Source organism: Manacus vitellinus, unplaced genomic scaffold (assembly GCF_001715985.3).
Source record: "Manacus vitellinus isolate BGI_N305 unplaced genomic scaffold, ASM171598v3 scaffold_5_pilon, whole genome shotgun sequence".
Lineage (NCBI taxonomy): Eukaryota > Metazoa > Chordata > Aves > Passeriformes > Pipridae > Manacus > Manacus vitellinus.
Window position 1 is genome coordinate 21,623,460 of NW_021940682.1, and position 25,128 is coordinate 21,648,587.

Genomic DNA, 25,128 nt, shown 5'->3' on the forward strand with positions numbered 1-25,128 from the left:
AACACCCCAGCTGGATTTTTGTTTTCTTTTTCTAATATATATATTTTAATTCAAAATAATACCTCCCCTCTGCTCCTGGCAGCTTTGAGTTACTTTTACATCAAGCACTGGCAACTGAGATCCTCCTTGGAAAATGTGACTCCCAGCAGAAAAAGAATAAATGTATTTAAGGATGGCACTTTTTCACTGATGCAGGCTTGAAAAGGGGGAACATTGCTATAAAAAGAAACTGAACAGGATGGTGAGTTTATACTTCCTTTGTTATTATTAAATGTAGTTATATTTTAAGAAGGTTGCAGTGTCTCTCCTCTGACTCCACCAGCCTGCAGCAAAGACCCACTTAACGATGGCTGGAGATGAAAAGGATTCAAGTGCAGATCCCTCAAGCACTTTGCAGGCTTCTCTTAAATGTGTAGCCTGAGGAAATCTCCATCAGTGTGCAAGAGAAAAAAGGACACAAATTAATGAAGTGCCTCTGAAATGCCACTCACTTTCTTATATTTTTTTGACAAATAATTGAAGTGAAGGTAAAAAGCAGCTTATTTCTACCATCACCTCAGTGATCTGTCAGAATCATTCTGAACTGTGATGGTTCAAACCTCAAAAGACAGTGACAGGCACCATGACAAGAAGGGGTTTTCCTCCCTCAGTTTGAAAGGGCAAAGAATGCTTCCTTATATGAAGGACTGCATTTGCAGGAAGACTAGACACTTGCTTGGTAGCAGGAGAGTCAGTATATGTGCACACAGCCCCTTTTTTTGTTGTTGTTTGAATTTTCTAGGTAAATTCCCTCATGAGCAGGCTTGCAATGAGTGCTAGTGGCTGCCAGCCAGGGCTGCTGGGAGCTGGGGAAGGCTGGGGCCGTGCAGCTGGGGAGGAGAAATGGGCAACCACGCCAGGAGCAGGGGCTCCAGTCCAACAGCTTAAAAAAAAATCTTACCAAGAGACAGTGCTCTTGCACACTCAGAGAGAGGGCAGGGAGCAGGAATACCCCTTTTCTGTTGACTTCTTGACTGTTCTTTACACTTCCTCTCCTCTGTCTCCAGTCTGCAAAACAGTGACTACAGGAAACATGACCATGCCACCCCATTGAAAAGTTCTTTGAAAGCTGGGTAGAGCCCTCCCCAGTGTTTGCTCCAGCTCATCAGCCGTGTTAGGGAGCTCAGGCTTATTCACACACCAGCATTTCAGGCACTTGCTTCATGAGCCCCTCCAAAGACAGCCTCACCCAAGAGCTCTGAATCACCACCTGGACAAATAGGTCTCTCCCTGTCCTCCACAGAACAGCTGGCTGAGCTGGATGCCAAAGGCTCAGTGGCCTGGTTCACCCTGCAGCTTAAACTAGACTATACTGTGGGGGTATTTGTGTCAGCTATACATATGCACTACTACTTTTGGAAGCCCTCCTGAAATCTATCATGTGTTTGTGTTTTATTTTCATCAGCTCTGACTCCTGTTCCCTGTTTGAGCCATTTAGAGCAAAGGTGTAACTATACTACCAGTGTGACTGAAGGATGTTAGTGGCTTGGCTCAAAGCTCTTAGCTAGCAAGTTTGCTGGCAGGAGCCACTCAGGAAACTGAGCTGAGAAATGGGATCCACCTTCTAGTTGAAGTTCAGACTAATGAGGGGTCTCAGGAGCAGGAAGACCAGATTGGGACTTTTCTCTCCTCCTAGGAGGTGACATATAATCAGGGTGCCTGAGATCTCAAAATTTGTGGCAGAGCAGGATGAACTTGTCTGTAAGTACTAAACATCCCTGCTCAGGAAAGAAGAAAGACCACAGCTGTAGCTGCTGCTCATAACTTCCACTGGGATGTGTTGCAAGTTCCCTAGCTCCAAGGGTACCGAGGGATGCAACACGTGTAGGGACACTTAGGCTACAAATTCCTCACAGGACTCTGTCCAGGCTGCTTCCAGCTATTGGGATCCCTACCCAGAGAGAGGGCTGCTCAAACTCCAGCGTCTGAAGCGCGTAAGCTGGCAGGAGGTACCTGTAGCTGCATGGTTTGTTCTGAAAGATGGGGGTGTGCCCATATCAGCATGTGCAGGCAGGCAGATTCTGCTAACATCATAGACTATGCAGTTATGCTTATTATACCATGTGTGTAGAAGCTGGATTTGTGAAATTTTTGATGGAGGCACAGGTGCCACTACACTGGGCACCTATACTGACCTTTGGAAGATCAAGGCTCTCATTTAGCTGTATTTTGGTCTTTCCTCACCCACCTCCATCTAGAAGACAAAGGCCATTTCTCTGGCTGGCACCTTTGGCCAGGGTCTCTGCTCTCTCTACTGCAGTTCACTGGACATCCCTTTCCTCTCACATCAAACATGAGCAATTTTATGACTCTTTTCAAGGCAAGTGTTCTTGGTTTTTCTTCTCTACCCATCACCTCTTACTGAGTATCAAATTCTTTACTCTTTACTCCCATCTCTCCATACAGCACAATATAACCACCTTTATGCCATTTCAGTCGAGCACTTTCTTGACTTCCACACATCACTCTCAAAAGAAGCACCTTCCAGTTTTCCACAAAGGTATTTTCTAATGCTCCTTCAAGTATTTCCTCGTAACACGTCTGACTTGTGCCATTACAAAAGGAATAGCCAGCACTCTAGCACCGTCACACTGCTATTGTTTCTTTGCAGGATTCTATTTCCCCTGCGCTATCTTAAAAGAAAACCTTGCCAAAAGCAAAATAATAGTTTCCATTATCACTTTATATCCTGAAGTTCTGTAAGCAGACAAGAAAAGGACCCTCTTCCCAAAACAAGTCTTCCATGCTGCCACACACACTTGAGCATTAAAAATAGGAACTAGTAACCAGGATACTGGGTTTGACCTGTTATAGGAGGGGAGCGAATGTGCTGGACACCCCTGAATCTTGAGGGCACCCGAGCAGCTCTGTTCCCTGCACCATCATGAAGCAGCCTTATTATTTATATACAATACATCATACTGCCAATCCATCTAAACAAGTGGGCAGCCTTTAACTGAAACTAAAACTGAAACAGACTGAATAACACTCACTGAGTATAAAGCCTGGGGCCACATACTGTTCAGAGAGGATGCAAAATTATTGAATAGCTGCTCATCACAACAGTATGTGGCTGTGTAATTAAAGATGCAGCATAACTCATGCAAACATTAAGGTTACCCAGGGAACTGTGATTCTTGTATTTCCTAACTTCTGAGGGCTTGACTTCCATAACTGCTACATCCTATTAAAGTCGGTATCTGCATGTAATTTCCTGGATTTGCCCTCCTTCCCTCAATAAAAAACCCTCATGGGAAAAACTCACTAGGTTCCCTCTTGTGTTCTCATCTTGAAATATTCATGGGGACTTTTAGTAGCCCTGAAGCCCTTAGAGACTTCCAAAAGATATCTGCCATTATAACTATCAGAAAAACAAAGTAACGGGCAACTTGAACAAAAAGAAATTTACTAACCCTATTTATAAAAGTATTTTACTCTTCATATCAAACTAAAGTGCTCTGTGTGGGAATGGCATCGAAAGGTTTTGTTCCCTAAAAGCATCGAAAGGGATTTCTAAGCAGCAGAAGTGTGTGACGTGATGGACACAAGCTGTAGGTAGAGAGAGTGCAGGAGGCCAGCACTATCTGTCATCTGTTCTGCTGTTCTGTTGAAGCAACAGGGGAAATGCATTAAATAGAAATAAGGGGGGGGCAGAATTTGGGTAACAAATGAAACAGGAAATGGAATCTTCAGATTATCTACAAACCTTTAGCAACCATAATCATGGAAGCAAATTACAATCAAGACATGCCATACTCTACATTTCCTGGGGTGCTTTTTATGTGAATTTAGCATAAATCTAGCCATCAGCCTCAACAGCATGTCATGCTTGTTTTCAAAGCCAGGCTAAGGAACTTGTCCCAGTTGTGTTATTTTTCTCCAGTACTGGAATTAATTTACTTTTAAGTTCAGATGAATCAGATGATGAATTTTAACAAGCCAGTGTTCCCCCCAAGCAAAATGCAGAGCTCATAAACCCCCATTTATCCAGTAATCAGTTTTTATTTCTCCATGGTGAATAATTCCAAAGACAGACCATGAAGCATTAGCTCAGTGTCAGCTGTATGCATTAGGAGGAGAGGGCAGTCAAGAAGGAAAGGTCCAGCCCATGTGCCTTGGATGGACAGCTTGTGTCCATCATTTCTAAAAAATCACTGCCCTTTGTCTCAAACTCACATGCTGCCAGATCACTTGGGTTATAGGTAAAGAAGTCCCTGTCGATAATTCCACAAGGCAAACCGAGTCTTGTCCAGAGTTCTGCCTCTTGTCTTTCCTGCTGCCACTCCCTTGTCTATCCCATTTGCTCAGTGTGCAAACCATTTGCCCCAGCACATCCAGCTGCCAACATATCCATCACTGCCAACAGCTAAGAAGGAAACAAGGATCTCAGAAGGCTCCTTAAAGCTACCTCAGAGTCTAGACTGCTCTTGGTTTATCCCACAAATTGGTGAATGGTCCTGGGGAGAAGAGCACAGATGTCTGAGAGGCTCTTTCATCTCACCAGCCCTTCCGCTTTTGTTGCAGAGGGGAAAAAAGAATGTCAAGGAGCCTTTCCTTCCCTTCACAACTTCTTCCCTTCTGTGCTATGCAGGGTAGACTGAACTGAAGGCAGAGGAAGTGTTTAGGACTGAACCCACTGCTGAGCACTCGCTGCCAGTCTACTAGGATTCATTACTATCTTATGCCAGTATCTCTCACACTTCAAAACCCACAGAAGTTGCCCTGTCCCTTGGCACTCCCCCAGTAATCCACCTTTTTCTACTGTCTGGGAGCCTACAGGACACAACACACTATATCCACACAGAGAGTGAGAAGCACCCATTGTTTTCAACTAAAGGAGTTACTCCTTCAGTTTGAATAGGAGTTTCAGCCATAGGTTTGGTTTGGGGTTCAAACCCTGATCATAACACATCCAGGAGCTATGACCTCCATTGGGCCGCAGAACTCCTGGAAAAATGGCCAAAATCCTTGTGCCACACTTAGATAAAACTGTCAGACAGAAGAGAGTGCACAATCCAAGAAAGCAGCTGTAGGAACAGCAAGCAATTGCCTCAGCCACAGCCCTGATGAAGAAACTGTACAGCCACTCTGGCAGATGCTGCATGAGCAGAGACAAAACAGATGACAAAGGTATATGTGTGCTGGGAGGGGGGAACTGAAAACAGAAGAGGGGTTAAGAAAAAAGTTAAAGCTTAAAAGAAGCAAGGGAATCTCAAGTAAGGAGCCATTATATTCCATTAATTTGAAGAGATCTGGTCCTTTGTTTTAAAGCCATGTCTGTTCAGTCAGTAACTGCATATTTGGGCTCTGCCTGGCTATGCTGTTCATGCACCAGCAGGCACTCTGTCTCCATTGATCCCAGTCAAGTTTATAATCGGAGGGGTTGGAGCAATGTAATGAAGTGAGCTTCCCCATGCTGAGCAGAAGCCTTTTTAGCACTTAGCTAAGGAGAATTCATCATACCAACTGCTCAGAACAGCCACTGCACTGTCCTCGCTGAATCCTTTTGTGCCTCAGTCAGGCCACCTTTGAAACACGTTAAGTGGGAAAATCTGACTTCTAGTGGACAAAACACTAACAGCTCTAAATCTGAAACTAAAAAAGGAGTCCTTGTGAGTAATGAAAAGTCTGATCATCAAATTGTTCATAGTTAATTTGCAGTCAACATGATTTTGGTTGCTGTGTTTGACTGCATAACACCCAGCCCAACTGTGCCCTTCAAGAATTAGTGCACTACAAATAATGCATGACAACAGTACTCTGAGCTCAGTCCAGAAACAATATCTAGTTTCCTCTGCCTTGTGCAGGCAGCAAGCATGCCATAACTGTGCTGGACACTGGTGTTACTCACTGCGTAATCTCATATCACCGCCTTTTCTGAAAATCAAGATGAGAACAGACCACTAAGCATGGCTATAAAGTTTTCCTTTTTAGTATACAAAATCTGTAAAAGTCTTTCTTTTTAATATTTAATCTACAAGAATATAGGAAATAGTAAAACCTAGTAATTTAGAATTTAGATATATTTTAAAAAATATCCATTTAAGGGGAACTAATCCTGAAAAAAATTAATATTGGTAAGTAAAAGCAATATAATGTTCATCCAAAAAAGGCTAGAGAAACAGTTTGGAAACTCCTTGAATTTACTGGAGTCTAAAATTGAGAAAGGTGAATATGCAAGATTTGCGTTCTACAAGATTTGTGTACCTGTGTTCTATAATTTTTTCCTTCTAGTATCTTGACATATCTGAGAGATTTCCTTTCAGTATCTGTTATAGCAATCTAATACATATCCTGGCTACTCCCTGTTCTCATTTTGGCATTCTCTGTTGTACTGTCGTCACCTTGCTTCATGCTCAAGAATAAGACCAAGGACTAAATGTCAAAGTGAAGGACAGTGACAGTGATCTTATGAACCCCACTATACTGCAGAAATTTTATTTTCAGAGGTGCTAGCTACCAGCAACCTCTATTGACCTCTTCTAAATTGTGGGCATGCTCATGATGTCTGATATTCAGAAGCAAATAGAACAATCTAACTAATTCCAGATTACTATGTTCATATGTTATTATTTCAGATTACAGTTTTAAATAAAGAAGTTGAAAATGGAGCTGCCAATAGCTAACAGCTCTGCACTAAGTGCATGCCTATCTAACTACCTGTAACCAGTTTCCAAGAGTGCACAAAAAATCCACAGCTTGCCAGCTAGTTAAGGTCTTACTAGTTCTATCAAACCCCAACAGATGTATCTGTGGAGGAGGGCCAAAATCCATTAGATTTAGTAAGGGAGAAAAATTGGATGAAGAAACCCATATCACAGCACGTTTCACTATTTTAACTTGAGATACCCGGAAGATAAGTTCTGAAGTGAGAGTAAATTTAACATTCTACAGCAAGTAGAGTCTTCAGCTGAGGTGAGCTCAGCATGAGACTACTACCTTGAGAAACAAACCCAAACATATCACTGCTCTGACACCCACCATCTCACCAGCCACCTTTCCCTGCTTGCTACTCTCATTCTGCACCTTCATCCAGTAAGACATCACATTAGTGCTCTTTCATATATATTGCTGCTAATTAAATGACAGAAACATGTAATTTAGACTAGTGTTGAAGCTAAGTCAGATTTTGTCCTAAAGTGATATAGTAGAAAATTTGCAAACTCCTAGAAACACCGAGCATTACCAGAGGAATAGTTACAATGAGATCCTGCTGAGGAAATACTGCACTGTCACAACTGTAGAAGTGTTTCAGCATTGTATTTCCAGCTAATACAATTGCAGTAAAGATATACCAAAAGGCTCAGGTAAGACTAGCTAAAACACTGGTCAGCAGGTTCTATGGTCCAAAAAATGTGTCCCATGAAAACACAACCCCACCCTCTATGCTGTTGGGTTGTTTGTTTTTTTCCTTGTTTCTGACTCAGGCAATACTTGCTAGTAAAGCTGCCATTTTGCCTGCTGCATTGCAGAATTCCTGCTTTCTACCATTCCAGAAGATCTTATGCAGGCTCTAATAATCAAGCAGTTCTCCGTTATCAACAGTTATTTTATTGTTGTCAAAAGCTACAGAAAATATTGGGCAGCCAAATGCATAAACACATAAAAGCATCAGTAAGTGTAAACCCAGGTCAAAACTCCCCTCCTCAGGAAACAGGATGTACAGTGTTTTCCTGTGCATCTTTTAACCTCTTATCTCCACTGTGATCACATTCAATACTGTTGTCTGTTGTAAAGACTAGTTAGAGGAACTTCTGAATAGCTTCCACTGAGAGGAGAAATATTAACTGGTAGTGTTTCAATTTTCTTAGTTTGCATGAGAATAACAAAATTTACCTTGTCATAATAGTATCTGAGCGCTCGGCTCAGCTTGTCATAATTCATATTAGTTTTGTTTTTTCTGAGTCCCCACAGCTTAGCCACTTCTTCTGCCTTGAGTAGCTTGAATTCGCCATCATTAGACGTCCAGCAAATCAGGTGCTCATGTTTCTGGTCTAGCAGCAACTGCAAAAGGAACTGCCACAGTGTGATTGCACTCTCCATACCTACAAAGGACAAAGGAGAGCAACAGTGTGAAAAACATCTGGGAGCAAGTGTTCCACCCAACACTCGTTTCAGTAATAAGCTCTGTGTAGGAGTCATCCCAGGTAATTGAGAAAAGGGAAGCTACTATATAATTTACAACCAAACATCCACAAAACCTACAGGTCTTCCACTCCTCTTTCAGTATTTTTTCCCACTGCTATTTTCTGAAGCAACACATAAAATAGAGGAAGTATTTAGAAAAGCACTGCCCACATAGTTCATGTGGTACAAGGTCATCTCCAGTTGGTGTCTTCCATTCAATGTATGCAATTACACTTCAAAGGAACATATGGGAGAAGGAGAAAGACTTGATGTAACTATCCACTGAAATGGGACTGAAAACCTGCTCTTTACTGTCATGGGGAGTATAATGAACTTGTTCAGGTACGTCACTGTGAAAAAGGGGCGGACGAGGGAAGACCAGAGCAGTTGCCTTTAATTAGAGGACCAGAAACCACACTCATTCCCCCCTCCCACCACACACACTTGTCTTCCCAGTATCATATAGCCTTTGCCTATTTTGTTTTTTCCAGGGCCTGAAATTACTCTTGCTGCTTCTGTTTGCCAATTCAAATAGCTCAAAAGATATTCTTTATCTGTCAGGAATGCTGAAAGTTCAGTACCCTTAAGTGCAGTAAAATAAGTGATATTTACCCTGAACCTCTCTCTAACAGGGATCTTTTATTATCATAGGTACCGCTGAGAACTATATTGGAGGAATATTTTTAACAGTGCCTGAGTCTCACGTCTAAGGTTGTTTGAATATTTTTTTTCTCTGCTAACTGCCTGTGCTACTGAGCCCTTCCTAGAATAAACCTTTTGTTCAGGCACTGCAATAGAAGGATAAACTGAAGACTAGCTATATTCGAACTGCTTAAAAATCACAACTTAAAATCTGGGATTGTTATCACTGATAACAATTTATCATTTTAATGAAGATGCAGCTAAAATTGACCTTTTAAACTAGAGAAATAAAAAAATAAATTTTCACCCACTTTCAACACTCCTAGCCTTCGCATGTTAACATTGGTTCAAATCATTTTTTCTTGGCTTCTTCTGATTCTTAATTTGGACATGTTATGTTGCACAGATTTATTGCTGGTATTGCTGGGTTGACTATGGTGCTAATGGGGCTAATTATTACCTAACCTACCTCTCTGCATGTAACAATGGATATTTTTGTTTTTATCTAGACAAGCTCACAATTTTTGCTTATTTTGTTTACCAATACATTATTGTTTGTGCCCTAACAGATGACATGGACAGGATGCCAGGCTTGCTGCCTGACGCTTCCCTGGATGTGAGGACCACAAGAGGGCACAAGACTTCCAACTATCTGGAACAGGCGGCTGCAGGAACAGCTGCTTCTCCAGGTCTGCCCCAGCACAAAGGAAATCACGGTGCATAAGGTTCACTAGTATAAAGAAACATAAACTACATAAACTTCACTAGTGTAAAACAAGTTGATGATACTAGAGAACGCTGTCAATAGTTTTACAGAAAAACAGGATTTGGAGCTGTGCTTTGGTCCAAATAATTACAAACTACACTGGCCAAACAAGGGTTTGCAGAATTAATGATGGTTTTACTATCCCTGCAAAATCCTCAGTTCCCTAATTAACTGAGAATCCCGCCTGCATGACAAGGACAAAAACACCTATTCCTGATGCCCAGCTGTATGACAGAGTAACTACACAGCACCTCCAAGGGTCATTAGAGGACTCCCAGGACTGTTAGGGATCCTTGAAACAGAACTGCCTGTATGGATGGTTTGGCACTTTCAAAGGTTTGCATTTGCTTCACTGCAATTCTATTCAAATATAATACAAATTATACAAATTTCATACAAATTTTTTTCCGCATAGTGTAAGGCAAGAAAAAAAAAAGTATAGCTAGAATTAAATATATCTGAAAATTACTCACTTTACAGTCTTTAAAAGTTCCTTTAAACTACACCATCTGAGCAAGTATTAACCTCTTTCGCAGATGATTTATCTATAACTTCACAGATAATAAAGTGTCCCTATACACAGATACACATCATATATACTTTCTAATTAATATTTATAAATTTTGCAATTTACTTTGCTAAAAAAGTGTAGTTATATACAACCATATTCCTTCAAAATAATCCTAGTTTCTGTATATCATGTATTATGCAGTGATACCCTGCACAATCTCAGCTTGTATCATACCACACTTCCAAACAAGAAATCACAAATGGAACTTTTTTTGCCCTGGAAAATCATTAGTAACTTATAAATATCTTTCTTCAAAATTTCATTAAATTGTGTACAGGTGTTCCATGCTACAAAGACCTGCCAGTAGAACTTCAGCTGAGGAAAATAAAGATGGAAGAGAATTATAGAAGCACCAATACAAACTTCAGCACTATATCATTAACCAAAACAGTATAATGCCTCAGAGACACAACTCTCTCATCCAGATCTTAAACTACACCTTCCTTCAGATGATCAGCAATTGTGGCTCTTGAGAGAGTTTAGGTGGAACTGAACTCAAAGGGAAGAGCATTTTGCTGCAGCCTCTTCCATCCTCTACCTAAGTTCACCTCTGCCTAAGAACACTCATAGGGTAACTACAGCTAACTTTGTACTACACTTTCTATTACGAGCCTTGTTTTTTGATGCTTATCATTTGTTAAATGTAAACAGTTTGGGATTCGATTTTATCTACTGAACATGGGCCTCAAGGTGACTCAGCCATAGGCATAATGTAAAATGCATGAACAGCACAAGCCTGGGCGAGATCATCCTAGTGGACTACTCACAGCACAAATCACATGTCCTGGTGAGTAAGGAGATGTGACTTCCATCAGGTTATTACATAAAAGGTTACTGCCACCTTTTTCAAAGTGGTTCATTTCTTCAGCCAGCTGAGATGCACACATAATCTCTGGGGGTCACTTCAGGTGCTGGATCAAGGGCAGATGGCTGTGGTGGGATTAGATTTAGGCAGCTCCTCACCACCCTGCTTGCCTTACCATCAACTCTCCCAAGTGAATGGCTCTGAATGGGCTTTATAAAGGACTTGTGTACCTCTGAATTCAGCATCGATGTGCTTAGTTGGTATATGCATAAATCTTCTACTGGGTATGACCTAAGTCTGCCCCTACAGAAATGAGATTAAAACAGCTCAGTGCTGCCTTGTGCTTCATCCCTCCATCTGCCACCGAGTTCCTGCATAAAGCTTCCCATATTGCCGGTATAGCAACTATATGTATGATTCCTACATGAGGCAAATCATGCTAATTACATTTTCAGCTGATTATTAATTGTATGGTTCTTCTCCTGTAAGCACCAAACTTGAGGCGTTCAGGTCTGAGTTGCACTGAATATTCACAGCTGTAAATTTAACACAAGCCTTGTGCTAAGCATATATGGTGAAGTAAAACCTCAAATTCCTTAAATTCTGTAAACTGGTGTTAATCTTTGCATCTCACTTCCATTCTGTAAAATGTGATTTGCAGGGGAATAGTTACAGCAGGATGCTCTGCCTGGAATGGGGTAAAACAAATAGAACAATGCCCTGTTTGCAAATCTGTTAGTGGTGAATGGAGAGGGGTGCTTCATGCTGCTTTTGGTTTTGAATAATGCTGAAACCAGACAACTTACCTAAAGCTGCTGAGATGACACGGCTGGCCTGGAGACATCTGATCACTTTGTACTATAAAAGTCCAGTCATACCTTTTAAGGGCAGGGTTTTCCTTCTTGGAGTGTGTGTCTCTTGAGTGGGGATGCCCCTCAAGGTTACTCCTTGAGGCAGAGCAAGAGAATTGCCCACAATTGTTGGTATGAGTGAGTAACTTAATAATTGTTTTTTGCCAACTTTAATATAATCACTTCAATATTGCTTCAAAATAGTGCACTACACTAGTAGTTATAGCTTCTATACTGTGTAGTAAATAATCCTGATTTAAGATCTTTTTGTCTAACTGGTATCATAATATATAATTTATTTTTCTATAACTATATCTAGTATAAAGGTTTAATTACACCTACATGATCCTATAGAAATAAACTGTTGACAAAGTCTGTGGCTGAGACTGGATCCAGCCATACCTAGACTCTGAGGAGTTTAGAAAGCAAAGGGGTCCTTTCTGCACCCTGTGACTCAGCAGGAGGGCTTCTCTCATAAACTTTGCCTGAAGCTCCCATTCTGTCCATGACCAATTCCCATTCTTCCTGTGACAACAGAAAAAATCTAAGATTCTGCGGTGACAGGATTTTTTTACTGACGCAAAACATTTCATTTCCAGTCAGGTCAATAAAAGTATTAACCTGTCTTTCTCTACAGGCACCCTTTTGGGTTCCACAACATATTAACTAACCTCTTGGGAGGACAGCATGGCCACACAGTGTACTAAGGCTTAACTTGTGCCTCATTTGAGTGGTGGAGCAAAGGAATCACATGACAGATGTATTAGAAGACATGAAATTTAACCAAAAATCTGGTACCTGTATTAAAAGTCATTATACATTATGACTGAGAGGAGTTGGAAATCTTCAGAAAACACTGAGTTTCATTTATGTAGTCTCTAATTCTTTTGAATTTTTACTGACTCAAAGGGAATTCAGTGTCTTGCCTTAGTTTGACAGAAAAGGGTGTTAGGATGTGGTCACTTCCTACAGTGACCACATTTCATTCAACTCTTTATTAATACTAAATGGTAATAATAATAATAATTCCTGTTACTTCTGTGCTCAGTACAAGCTTCAAGGCGGGGCAATAAATAATACATGGAACCACACACTGAATTACATGGATTAGAAGAAAAATAGTTTTATGTAAGCCCTTATTTAGATAGTGACATCCATCAACGGTACAGAATGGGAAAGGCAACCTATGTTAGAAACATATATTCTATGTCATGGAAAGCCTAATTCATGTAGACAAAAAAGTCAATTTTTTAATCTATTTTAACTTTGACACATCTGATTTTGCAATCTTACCATTTTTTAAATACTTATACAATGCCTTTGACAGCCAAAGATGTTTTCTAAGCCATGAAACAAAATTTGACCTGACCTAGATAGCCTAGTAATTTTACTTTTTGATCAGTTCCATTGATCCACCGCTGATGCAAATAATCACAGGCACAGTTAGAATGAATTACATTTGGAAATGCTGTGTTAAGACAGCAAAACAATATTTCAGGACTGAGTTTTCTGAAAATCCATTTCTCAGGCGGCTGTGACAGTACACTAACACCATCTGCATTAACAATTTACATTCCTTCCAGTGTGCTTCCCCCCATAAAGCCTACCAACTGCACGATCAGTGTGATACTACACGCTCTCCACACCCCAAATTTTAAGTCCAGGACTGATGCCAGAAGGAGGCAATGCAGGATATTTGTGCTGATAATACTGCTCCTATTTATTTCAACCAAATTGAGGTACTAACAAAAATGCCTAAACTTGGAGCGGCAGCCAAGTTAAAACCACAAGCTCCTCCCGAAGAGGATAACAGAAAAGGACAGAGACATCCACAGCAAGTGTTCCATCTGAGAGGATGCTCCTGTAAAGGGGGTACCCAAATTCCTCATTTCAGCAAGGGGCTTACATGCCAAACACTGTCTCTCCCTTTAGTGCATGGAGACTGCCCTCTACCAACATGAACAAACATTATGAAAACATTACATATGTTACACTAGAAATAGTTAAGACACAAGAATACACGTGCTGATGAGCCGCTACAATTTTTGTTTTTACCAAGACAATACATATGAAATTCCATATGAAAAAATGTCAGTCAGTAAAGTGGCATTAAGGTCAAAAAATACAATCATTAACCTGCTGTGCGAAATAAAGCAAATAAGCAGGCCACCTTAAATCCAGGCAGTGGAAAACCAGGAGGCTCAGAGACAAATCTAGCTAAATAAAAAGCTCAGTATTAAGAAAGATTTATGGCATGAACTGTGAGATAAGCAGGATAGTCTTTGAGGCATTAAGTTTTGTAGGACTCTTGCTCAGGAAAAGGTAGATGAAAAGGGCAAAAAGCTGGAAAGCAGCTCTGTAGCATTCATGACTTCTGCAGAGGTCCTTAGCTTCCATACAACTATGTTACAGTTGTAATATAGTTCTGTTCTCACACAAAGTCCAGGTTTCCTACTTGGATTCTTTCTCCCACTCTATGCTAGCTCCCCCATAGCCTTTCTAAAATAAAGAAGTGTACTGCTGATCCCAGATAATCAACATGAACAAGTTCTGAGGGCTAAAACTAGGAATCTGCCAGGCATTAAGATCAAAACCAGCCCCTTTTGCTTTAGAGGGTCTGCAGAGGAACAACATCTGGAAGTCTGAGCTACAAACCACGTCATGGGACTTGGAGCAGAGGAGGGACAACTGAGTGGGACAAACTGTCTGAGGAACTCAGCAGCTGAAAAAAAACCAGCTGGAGATCAATTAAATCAAGAAGACATAAAAGGTGTTAGCCAGCATTATGCCCTATAGGTAGTCACAGAGAGATGGTGATCAGACACGTACATGAAAAGAATTAAGAGGCTGAGTCAGGGCAGGGAAATTTATTTCCCTTAGCATATGAAGAAACTGCTGATTCCTTCTGTAGCCAAAGCAGCTGCAAAAGACTCAGCTCCTTTTTGTATGCCCCATCACAGCAGGCACACACCTCCACTTACATTTCCTTTACAAGCACGTGTGCTTTTGCAAGCGCACAGCATTTCTCAGTAACAGACACCTCTTTTTACCACTTCAACTACTCTGGAAAACGTGTGTATACTTTTTGAATGTCCACGTACTGGTTTTGTATCCTAATTCTGTCCAGCACGTTTCCCTGGGCAGCGTGACGCGGGGCATTGTTAAATTTCTCATTCACGTTAGCATTCAGCTTCCTTTATTTCTGCAGGTTGCAGCCAGGAAACTGGAAAATGGGCCACAGGAAACCTGGCCTCCTACATCTGTCCCAGTTTGTAATAGCAGCTCTGGTTTTATTTTTCTAAGTGTCTCAGGTTCATTTTAACCCTTGAGAGGACTACTGCAATAACATGTGCAAGAATGTGACTGTTCTGACATTATTTTTTTTAACCATCATTTCTCAGTACTAGAAATAGAGATTTTTGCTTAACTAAATGCACGTAAAATTATATTAATACTTAGAAAATAAACAGTTATGTGAGTTTTTTTAAAAACTCATGTTGGAAATCACCAAAACAATTCCATTCCATAATAACAAATATCAAAGAGTTTATATGAAATAAGGTAGTCTCTATATGCATTCTAAACATAGTTCTACAGTCTGTATGAAAAGTTGAACAGCTTATAAATCCTCTAGGACAATTTTTCTTTCCATAAAAAATTGAAGCACGTTGGTTTTGCATTTAATTACAGAAGCAAAAGAGTAGCAATCAATAAAAGAAACTTTCCTAAAATAATCAAAAAATCTGTCAGCCATAACATTTTTCAATGAAAATTCATCCGTATAACAGTGAATATATCATGAGAGGTTAAAGACAATTGCCAAATCTGCCCAAGTGTTTGCTCAGAAACATTTGAATGAACAAGGCAAAAGGCTGAGTCAGTCCTAACACTTTATTTCTCAACAGAGATGCTTCAAGGGTGATAAATAGGATGTGGTTGGTGAAGAGTTAGTGATTCTGCCAGAAAGGAGGAAAAACAAATATCCATTTGTTTACTCAAAGTTTTCAAATACACATCAAAGGAGATCTTACTGCTAATTTAATTGAGGTTGAAAAAATAAGCTCACAACTAAATGTGTAAATATACCTCATTTAATTTGATGCAGAACTTTCTCTGGTAAAGGTAGTAAATCAAACTAGTGGTGTAACCCATACCCAGGACACTTCAGAGAACCGACTATATGTATGATACAGAATGCCGGTAATTTTTCCACATCCAGCAACCAGGACATTTCCTGTCAGAGCATCCTCCAAGTCCTTCCATTGTGTTGAAACTGCAAAAACTTTCTAAATCAGGACTTCCTCCTATTATATTTTAGAGGCGTCTTTCTGGGAAATGCAGATTCAAGTGGAAAAAAAAAAAAAAAGGAATTCCTGCAGCACCACCCAGTGGAAACATTAGAAAAAGCTACAGGGGTGCCCCAGCACAAAAGTTCCAATTTACTGCAAAATTACAGTAATATTGCCACACAAAGCCGGACTGGTTTAAGGATGTGCCAAAAAAGCAGAGAGGATTTTGCCAGCCAATATACTTAAAAGAGCCACGTGAGGTATGCCTACTCTGCCACTCCTGCATATTAGTCTTCTCTTAACTTTAAATTCTAATTTAAAAGATTATTTACAGTAAAAATCTACAAGGTCTCCTTCTCAAGCAAGAATACCCACTGTTATGGCCCAGCACATTTAAAAAAATAAACAACCTCCCGTGGTTAAGAGCAACATAAAAGAGACAGCAGCAAGATCTAGCAAAATATTAAGGAATTACATCAAGTTCCACTGCAGAAAAGAAAGCCTTCACACACATGTCCAGTAATGCTTTCTGTAGGTAGATTTGGTAATAAAATGTATGCAGTTTTTAATTGTCTTAACTAAGTCAGAGAAAGCCGGAGGCAGATGTCCAAAGGAAGAAAGTTCTGCAACCCTTAAATTAATACAACAAAGGACTGGTTGCCTGCCAAGCAGAGGTGTGATGACACTGCCTTTAAAACACGAGTCTACTCATATTCTCTGTAAGGATGCACTTCAAGAAACAGTTTTAATCCCACTGGAGTGACAACCCTTAGCAGGAGGGAATACGGCTACTTGCTTCTCTGTGAAAGGCTTAAAAATAACCTGCTCAATTATTTCTAAAGTGAGCTGTAAACGAAACTACAGAAATCCGTAATGGCTCCAACTGTTCACCTTGGGACAGACATAAAATGACTCTTCGCACTGCTTTCTGTCTGCTCATGTGGCGCACATCTGTGGCATGCTGGCAACACGCTATGCTGCAATCCAAGGGACTCCTGCTTTCAAAGCCAGCCTTATATGTTTATTTTTCCCATATGACTTTCTCTTGCATTTTTGTCGGCATCAATAGGACACAGGTCATGATTACTTGACTGTCCTGTATAAAATTTCTGACGGTCCCAGAGCTAAAGAGGGTAGAGGTTACAACCTCCAGGAACAGTGGCCATTCTAAAAGTTTACTTGACATATCAAGTGATGATTACTCTCAAATGTAAATGCTTTTTCCTTATATGAACTCTCTTCTTTAATTGAAATATTAAAATTTTCGATTTTGTGATAGCAGACTGAATGCTTTGTAACTTATGCTAGTGGCCCTAATATTTTAAATGGTGTATTAATACTATCTGCTGTCTCAAATGTTGCTTTAATACATTTCATATTCAAATGTTTAAACTAATCTTCCCCTTGCCACTGATTTTTCCTAGACTAAAACTTAGATAAACACAAAGGTCTTTTTTTATACTGTGAGCAGAAAGGAACCTGGCCAAAAGGACAGGAAAGAGTCTTTGGAGTTCTGTTCAGACAAACCAAGGGGGCTGGCAATTTTCATGAGACCTGAAGCACAGCAAGATCATCACAGCTTAGACTCACAGTCAGAGCTTTCCTTACGATGTACATTGCTGAATTTTCAGAATTTGCTGGATTAGCAAAATGAGCCATTAAACTACTAAATAACATACCGGCTTACCTGTATATTGCCATGTTGCAAGGAGTCAGTCAAAGCATGACACTGAAAATGGTGTAACACAGTTCAGCGGATGGTAACCCACATATATAGAGTCATTTTACCTGGACAGTTTGTTCACAAAACATTAGTGCTATTGCAGTAGTTCTTGGAGCACGAGTCAGAGTGTAAGTTCTTTAGTCCTAAAAAATGAGCAACTAATCACAGCACTAGTCAAGGTCTGTATTTTTCACTTTAAATGCTGCTATTATGTCATAGGAAAAACCTAAATTAAGAATCACTGTTACATGTAAAAATCTCAAAGGTCTGCTATTCTTCTTTCTCAGCGCTAATCAAAGTTCTGATATGTGTGTTTATCATGCACTGGCTAAACGAAAATCCAATTAAAAGATTCTTACCTTCAGACATTATTCACTTGCCTACTACACCAGCAAGAACCTGCAGGTCACACCTACACATTTCCCCTAACATCGTTCATTAAATATGGGAATATCCAACAAAATGTACCATAGAATACATGAGATTTCAGCCAACAGAAGATCTGGCTGCTACTCTCCTGTACTGCCTGTGTCCTGTGTGCTTAAACTATGCTGCTGCAAACTATGGATGAGAGACAAATGGGACATTATTTCAATGATTACAGAAAACTTTGCTGTATACAAAATGCTCCCTCTCCTCAACTTGGATGAGACTGCACAGTCAGTATTATTGCACCCTACTTCCAGGGAATCAATCTAGCCTTGATACTGCTCTGTTTGGAATAGTTTTCATCACAGAATTTCAGCACTGAAGCAGCAGTACTGAAGGAGTGCTGCAGTCATTCTGATTACAGAATCACAGAATCAATCAGGTTGGAAAAGACCTCTGAGATCATCAAGTCCAGTCCATGACCCAAGGCCACCTGTCAACTAGACCATGGCATTAAGTGCCACATGCAATCTCTTCTTAAATACCTCATGGGACTGCGACTCCACCACCTCCCTGGGCAGCCCATTCAAATGTCTGATCACTCTCTGTAAAGAATGTCTTTCTAATGTCTAACCTAAACTTCCCCTGGCAGAGCTTAAGATGGTGCCCTCTTGTCCTACTGCTGGTTGCCTGGGAGAAGAGACCAACCCCCATCTGGCTCCAATCTCCTTTCAGAGAGTTGTAGAGAGTGATGAGGTCTCCCCTGAGCCTCCTCTTCTCCAGGCTAAACAGCCCCAGCTCCCTCAGCCTCTCCTCATAGGGCCTGTGCTCGAGTCCCTTCACCAGCATTGCCCTGCTTTGGATACTCCCCAGTGTCCTTCCTAAACATCCTTTCTATACCAGCCCTATTCTACACTCACAGTTTGCTAAACTAACCACACACACCAGTTGCTCTGAGTCTGCTCTGAGTCACTGGACTTCACAGAGGTCTCTATCTAAAATCTGAACACACATTCCCATCTCAGCTATGTTAGTGTAGCATGGAAGAAATTCTCTGAAGGTAGTCAACTTTCTCCAGATTTCGCTAACTGAGTGGCAGTAGGAATTTGTTCTAACTTTCTAAATGCTTTTTAAAGATTGTTTCTTCTCATGAATTACTGTTAATTGCTGGGAAGAGATAATGGTTCTACTTCAGTCTATAAACTTTTTGTGCTGTATTGTGACTTGATACAGCAAGGGCCTCTCAAACATTACCACAATATAAACATTTCAAAACAAAAGCAGTCATTAGCATCCTTTTCAAAAAGCTTAAACTGAAATACATTTGATCAATTTTCATCCAAAAAACCCAAACAACAACAACAACAAAAAGAAGAAATATACAGATATACAGTAAAGAGGTGCTGTCCCCACATTAGAGGCAAATGGATGTACAATAGAAATCTGTTTTCCAGATGAACTATCAGCTATTGCAAAATGAGGATGGGAAACTTACAGGAGGACATTTGATTAAAAACATTTAGATTCTTTAGATGAAGTATATAATCCCAGTCTACTCTTTTTTGTACAACTGGGGAAGTGTGTCTTACACAACATCTTTGCTGGTTCATTAATGTTTTCAGAAAAAGACCCATCTTGTAAAATTGTATTAATGGGACTTAATTCTTAGGTTAGTGCCTAGAAAGCTTTTACTTATTTAGAATGATTGTTAAGAATCATAAAAATTACAAATGATTCATTACATAATTTAATGACAGCTAAAAGACAATGTGTAAGACGCAAGTTTTCCTCTCACAGTAGTTCAAATGATCTTCAAGTTAGGATTCAAAAGGTAAGAAAATTGTATGCTTTAAAGCTCAAGAAACTAAGACAGGGTTTTTGCATGAGAGCCAAAAAACATTAATATGTAGTAAACTAGTATTTGCAAAGATCATTCAAGTTATATTCTGAATCTTCACATAATGAGTAGTAAATTGGCAAGCAGAGACACAGATGTGTGAAATGACTCCTGAAATGGGTCTGGGAGAAGCCAGTATTGTTCAGACAGTATATCCTGACACTGCAAAATGTAAAGTAAAGCTATGGAAGACTAGGAGGACCCTTGCAAGAGCAAGCAAAAGCTACTCCAATGCCTTAGTTACATTCAGCATGCAGTTGGTCTCAGTGCATTAACAGAAGTGCTGACACACTCAAAAGTAAATACATGCCTAAGTGCTTTAAAAGATCAAAACAAAGTGTGTAGCTTCCCACAGAAATTCTTCTCCTGAAGATCCTGAGCTGTATCTAACTGCTCAGATGTAGAGAGATCATGTTATAGTCTTCAGAAACCTTTCTTTACATTGATTTTGATTGGTATTTATCTTAAAAAAAGTTCATAGGTGTCATCATACAGGTGAGCAGTTTTCAACACATGGCCATGCCCACAGGGGTCAACGGACCTTTCTCCTGAAGGCAAGGCAGAAGCACCACAGCACTACAACAGTAGGCACAACTGCTCAGAAATAATTATGGATCCACAGACACAAAAAGGACAAACCCCGCTACTCTTGGTAAACACAGCAGTGCTACTTAAGCAGCCCAAAATCAAGGTGCTGGAAACTGTAACTCCATAAGAGTAAAAAAATGTATCATTTCATTACCTGCCTAGGCCATGGAAAAATTTGGCCTCTGATGTTCTTAACTGCAATATAAAATATTACTTAAATATTTAGTTGTTCAGCACAATATGAGACACTGCCCATGAATTACATTGACTAAGTAGATCAACAGCTCCAGTGTACTTTTTTAGTACTGCAAAAACCTGCCACAGTATTCATACAATATTAGAAACGCAGAAAGACTATACACTTATTAAGTGGCAGGTAGCGCCTCTGTAATATTTTCATATTAATGCTTATGGCAGGTGTTTTCTTTAGTTCTTGCTTTTATAAAAGCAGCATGTGTCCTTCAAAGAGCTTTTGAATTAAAATCCACTCTTAACAGCAAACCCTTAAGAACCTGAATTCTGATATAATTACTGACATATAAAACCACAATGACTTAAAGTAAGTTTTAAGGACAAAGATGAATTTCTTCTTGTGAAGTGCACAGATGAGAGCTACTTTGTGCTTCATCTACTTTGTTTCCATCCATGAAGCCTTGTATTTTGTGGTGTGATGAGCTGGACTTCCTGTGCCTACACCTTGACATTCCCCTCAAAATCGTGACTAAATCTTTAATCATTCATTATTCAACAAAATACTTCAACATGAGAACAGACATATTCTGTCTTTCAAGAGCTCTCAACAGCCTCCAGATACTCGTTGATTCATTTAACAAGCCACAGACAAAGTAAACATCTGCCTAATGATTCAAGACTATGAGATTCCCTATTGTGGGAAACACTGAGAAAGCCATGGTGAATCAATCCCAGGATATACAGCACAACAGGACTTTGACAGGTCGTCAGTGACAGCCTGTGGCATGAACCATTGGGTGTGGCTACCAGAGATAGACAGCAGCTCAAAACCAACAGTACTCTTTGAAACTGGCCCAGGCTAACTGTCCTATAATCGGTGTCACAGCTCCAAAATTGACTCCAGCAACAGCATGCTGAGCATTGGACCCACCTCCACCAGAGGAAAACCAGGGACTGATAAATCACCTCAACTGCACAAGTGAGTCCAACCTGCCAAACTTTTACGGGAAGTAGTAGCTAATTTATCAGTTCTTCACTCTCTTAGATTATTTAGCACTATGACAGCGAACCACTCACGGAGATAATGGTAACTACATGAGCTTACAAAGTTTACATGGTGTCACCAAGACACATTAGCTAAAATACTTTTTCATAAACACATGCATCACAAATAACCACGTGTTGGTGCTTCCACTCTTATCCTGTGCTCCTTTATCCTTAGTAGCCAAATGTCTGTTTATTTTGGCACCTGTTTCTTTCTTCTGAAGTAACATGTTGTCATGTCATTGCATTTCCAAGGCTAAGATTTGTATTTTCTATACAGCTGATGGACCTCTATGTCCATTTTATGTATACCTACCTTCCTACATTTAAACATATGAGCCTCAGAGCAAGCAACAAGCTCCAGGCACCTTGGTGAACCTGCAAATTGACTTTCATTCTGTGCTAAGTCCTTCAGAACCAGTTTTTAATCAGTATTTGTGATCACTTGATTAATAACACCTGCCTCTAAGGATACCTCTGTCATAAGAATGCCTTCAACCCAAGAAGGGCATTACAACGAGTAGATAAAATTTACATAATTGGACTTTCTGCACAGCAAAGAGGGAATACCTCAGTCTTTGGAGTGAAACATTTGATTTCTTTTCATGATTGAAGTTTAATAAAGTAACATTAAGTAACAGGAGCAAAGAACCATTGTGAATCAGTAAGCAGTGAGAACTGCTAATGAATAAAACAAAATACATTTTTGTTTCTACATATTAAAGTGTCCATGTGCATAGTATTATAAACAGTTACAAGGAAAGCTGTAGCTGAGTTTCTTCCCTGAGACCGTGTTGCTTATTTCAGATGTTGCATCCAGGTAGAGTCAGCGATATCAGAAAGGATATAAACCTGAAGATTTTTTTCTTTTTAGGACAACTCGCAGAGGTGATTTGAAAAATCAAGATGTAAGCAAAGATGATAGTATCTGAACACTTAACAGACAACATATATTCTTCTCATACACTTTTATGCTTTGTAAATTAAAAGAAGTAAAGAATAAAATCATACTTACAGTAAAAACGCCTTTAATACTTTTTTATTATTTGAGTGGAAACTATCATGCAGTATATGATATTTGGATTTTTTTTTTTCTATTTCAAACGGAACCGTTGTTTTTTTAACACATCTACAGACTACTTCTCATTCAGTCTTTCAAATTTACAGAACACACAACCATAATACTATTACTACATTTGTTTTTCTGTAGGACATCAAGATGTTTTAGACTTAAATTGAGTGAACACAATATATGAAATTTGTATGGATAGACTACATATATATATATATGTACATATGTATGTATGTGTGTGCTTCATGCAGATGGCACACTGAAATTCCAGCAATATTTAATGCAGTAAGTGGACAATTAAATATCGATATTTTGAAGAGAGATAATAAGAGCTAGGAAACACTCTTCAGTAAGAGGTTTATTATTGTACATCACACTAATTGTTCTATAATATATTCAAAAGACTTTTGATCATTATGCCCAGTAATGCACCTCTTTCTCTAAAATTTAGACTTTTACAAAAGAAATAAACCTACAAAACTGAAAAAATTCTCTTGCTTCATGATAACTGGATTTGATTGAAACAGATCAGGCATTTTCTGGTTTGTACACTGTTCTAAAAATTCTTCACTGCCTGGCTAGAAAATCAAGAGGCATGTGTGTCTGGAGATTGTGTCACTAATCCACTAATAAAAGTCCTCTGTAAAGTGATGTTAATGAAGAACTTTTCTGTGCCACTTGGACATAGGAAGTACAGGAAACACTGAAGATCCTCAAAAGTAAACACGTGGTATACTGCAAGTACTACTTTTTTGCATAATATTTGCTAGTTTAATGCTATCACATGATAATTCAATTAAGTAGCTAAGTGTTATTTCCTGTTACATGCCATTTTATTCACATTTATTGACATTTCCTTTAGCTAAAACCCACTTGCAAGCAAGAATCCATTTTCTTTGTTTGCTCCAGGCTTTTTTTTTTTCTGCAAAAAGTTTGGTGGGGCATGGCAAAAATCTTTCTAATTCTGAACATGGACTTCTTTCATGACGGCTGTGAAAATAAATCATCATGAAATAATTACACAAACCACTAAATGAAAAGTGGTACGTACAAAATCTCTTCAAAATTAGACATGTAAAGCACCAATACAGGAAGGCTATGTGAGTGAATACGCTTTTCAAATATGCCCATCAGCTCAGTATCTTGGCTCAAAAGTCTTTTAATCTTGCAGTTACATACAACTGTCACAGATGGATAGAACATGTTTCTCATAACACAGCCTTCTGCATACCCCATTTATGTGCTTCACCCCATGGAAATATTTATGGATAAATTACATTAATCCAAAATAATTGAAAAGTCTATATGAGCAAAATACGAGATAAACCACAACTTTCTGCTAGAAATTAAATGTAACCATTGACTTCTGAAGTTGGAGTCCTCATGACCGAAAAGATGCTGCATTGTATAAAACTGTCTTAGTACTACAAACGTAAGTAAATAAAGATGTAACTTGTCTCCCTTTCAACTGCAACGTTAGAAAGGCTGACAGGGCTTCACAAAACCCTCCTGTGTTAGGGAACGGAAACTCCTAATGAGATTAGTTGGTGTGTGTGCAGACATTACTTAGCCATGACTAAATGGGCTCTCTTCCTGCAGCCAGTGGAAAATTCAGGGAACTTTTTCCCCCTGCAGCATCAGAGTCCCTCTAACCTTCAGTAAAGCCAGATCCAACAACAACTCTCCACTTTCTCTCCCTTTCTCTCTGTCTCTATTTTTTCCTTCCCTTACAAACATTTTTTTGTTTTTTGTTTTTTGTTTTTTTTTCTTTTCAGTTGGTCGTGGAAACTATCCACGTCGGCCAAGGGGGTCTAGGGGCAGGAGGTGGCTAAGGAAAGCCGAGGGGGGAAGGGCCGGGGAGAAGGCAGAAGACTACAAAGGAAACTGTAAAAAGGAGCAAATACATAAACCTGAGAGGGAGAAAACCACAGAGTTTCTTTGTGAGCTGCAGTGACTCATTTTCAAGATGTTGTCTGCTGCCAGTTTCAAACCGGAAGCGCATGGCAATTAGTCTTGCTGTTTCCAGACAAGCCAGAAACTCTCCCGACACTTTTTTTTTTTTTTTCCCTTTTTAAAGCCCCTTCTGCAGTTTCTGCAGGGGCCTTCCCCTCCCTCCCCCCACGCCCTCGCCGGCCCCGCTCGGCCTCGCAGCG

The 25,128-nt window shown here is 39.7% G+C and overlaps 1 protein-coding gene across 1 annotated transcript in view; it reads right to left on the reverse strand.

Annotated features, from left to right (window-relative positions):
• Positions 1 to 25,128, reverse strand: part of ELK3 (ETS transcription factor ELK3) — a 38,191-nt gene that overhangs the window by 11,906 nt on the left and 1,157 nt on the right. Inside the window, exon 2 of the mRNA XM_008920244.3 lies at positions 7,876 to 8,084. Coding sequence (XP_008918492.1) covers positions 7,876 to 8,082 — 207 coding nt within the window. The 5' untranslated portion in view covers positions 8,083 to 8,084. The remainder of the gene's footprint in view (positions 1 to 7,875; positions 8,085 to 25,128) is intronic.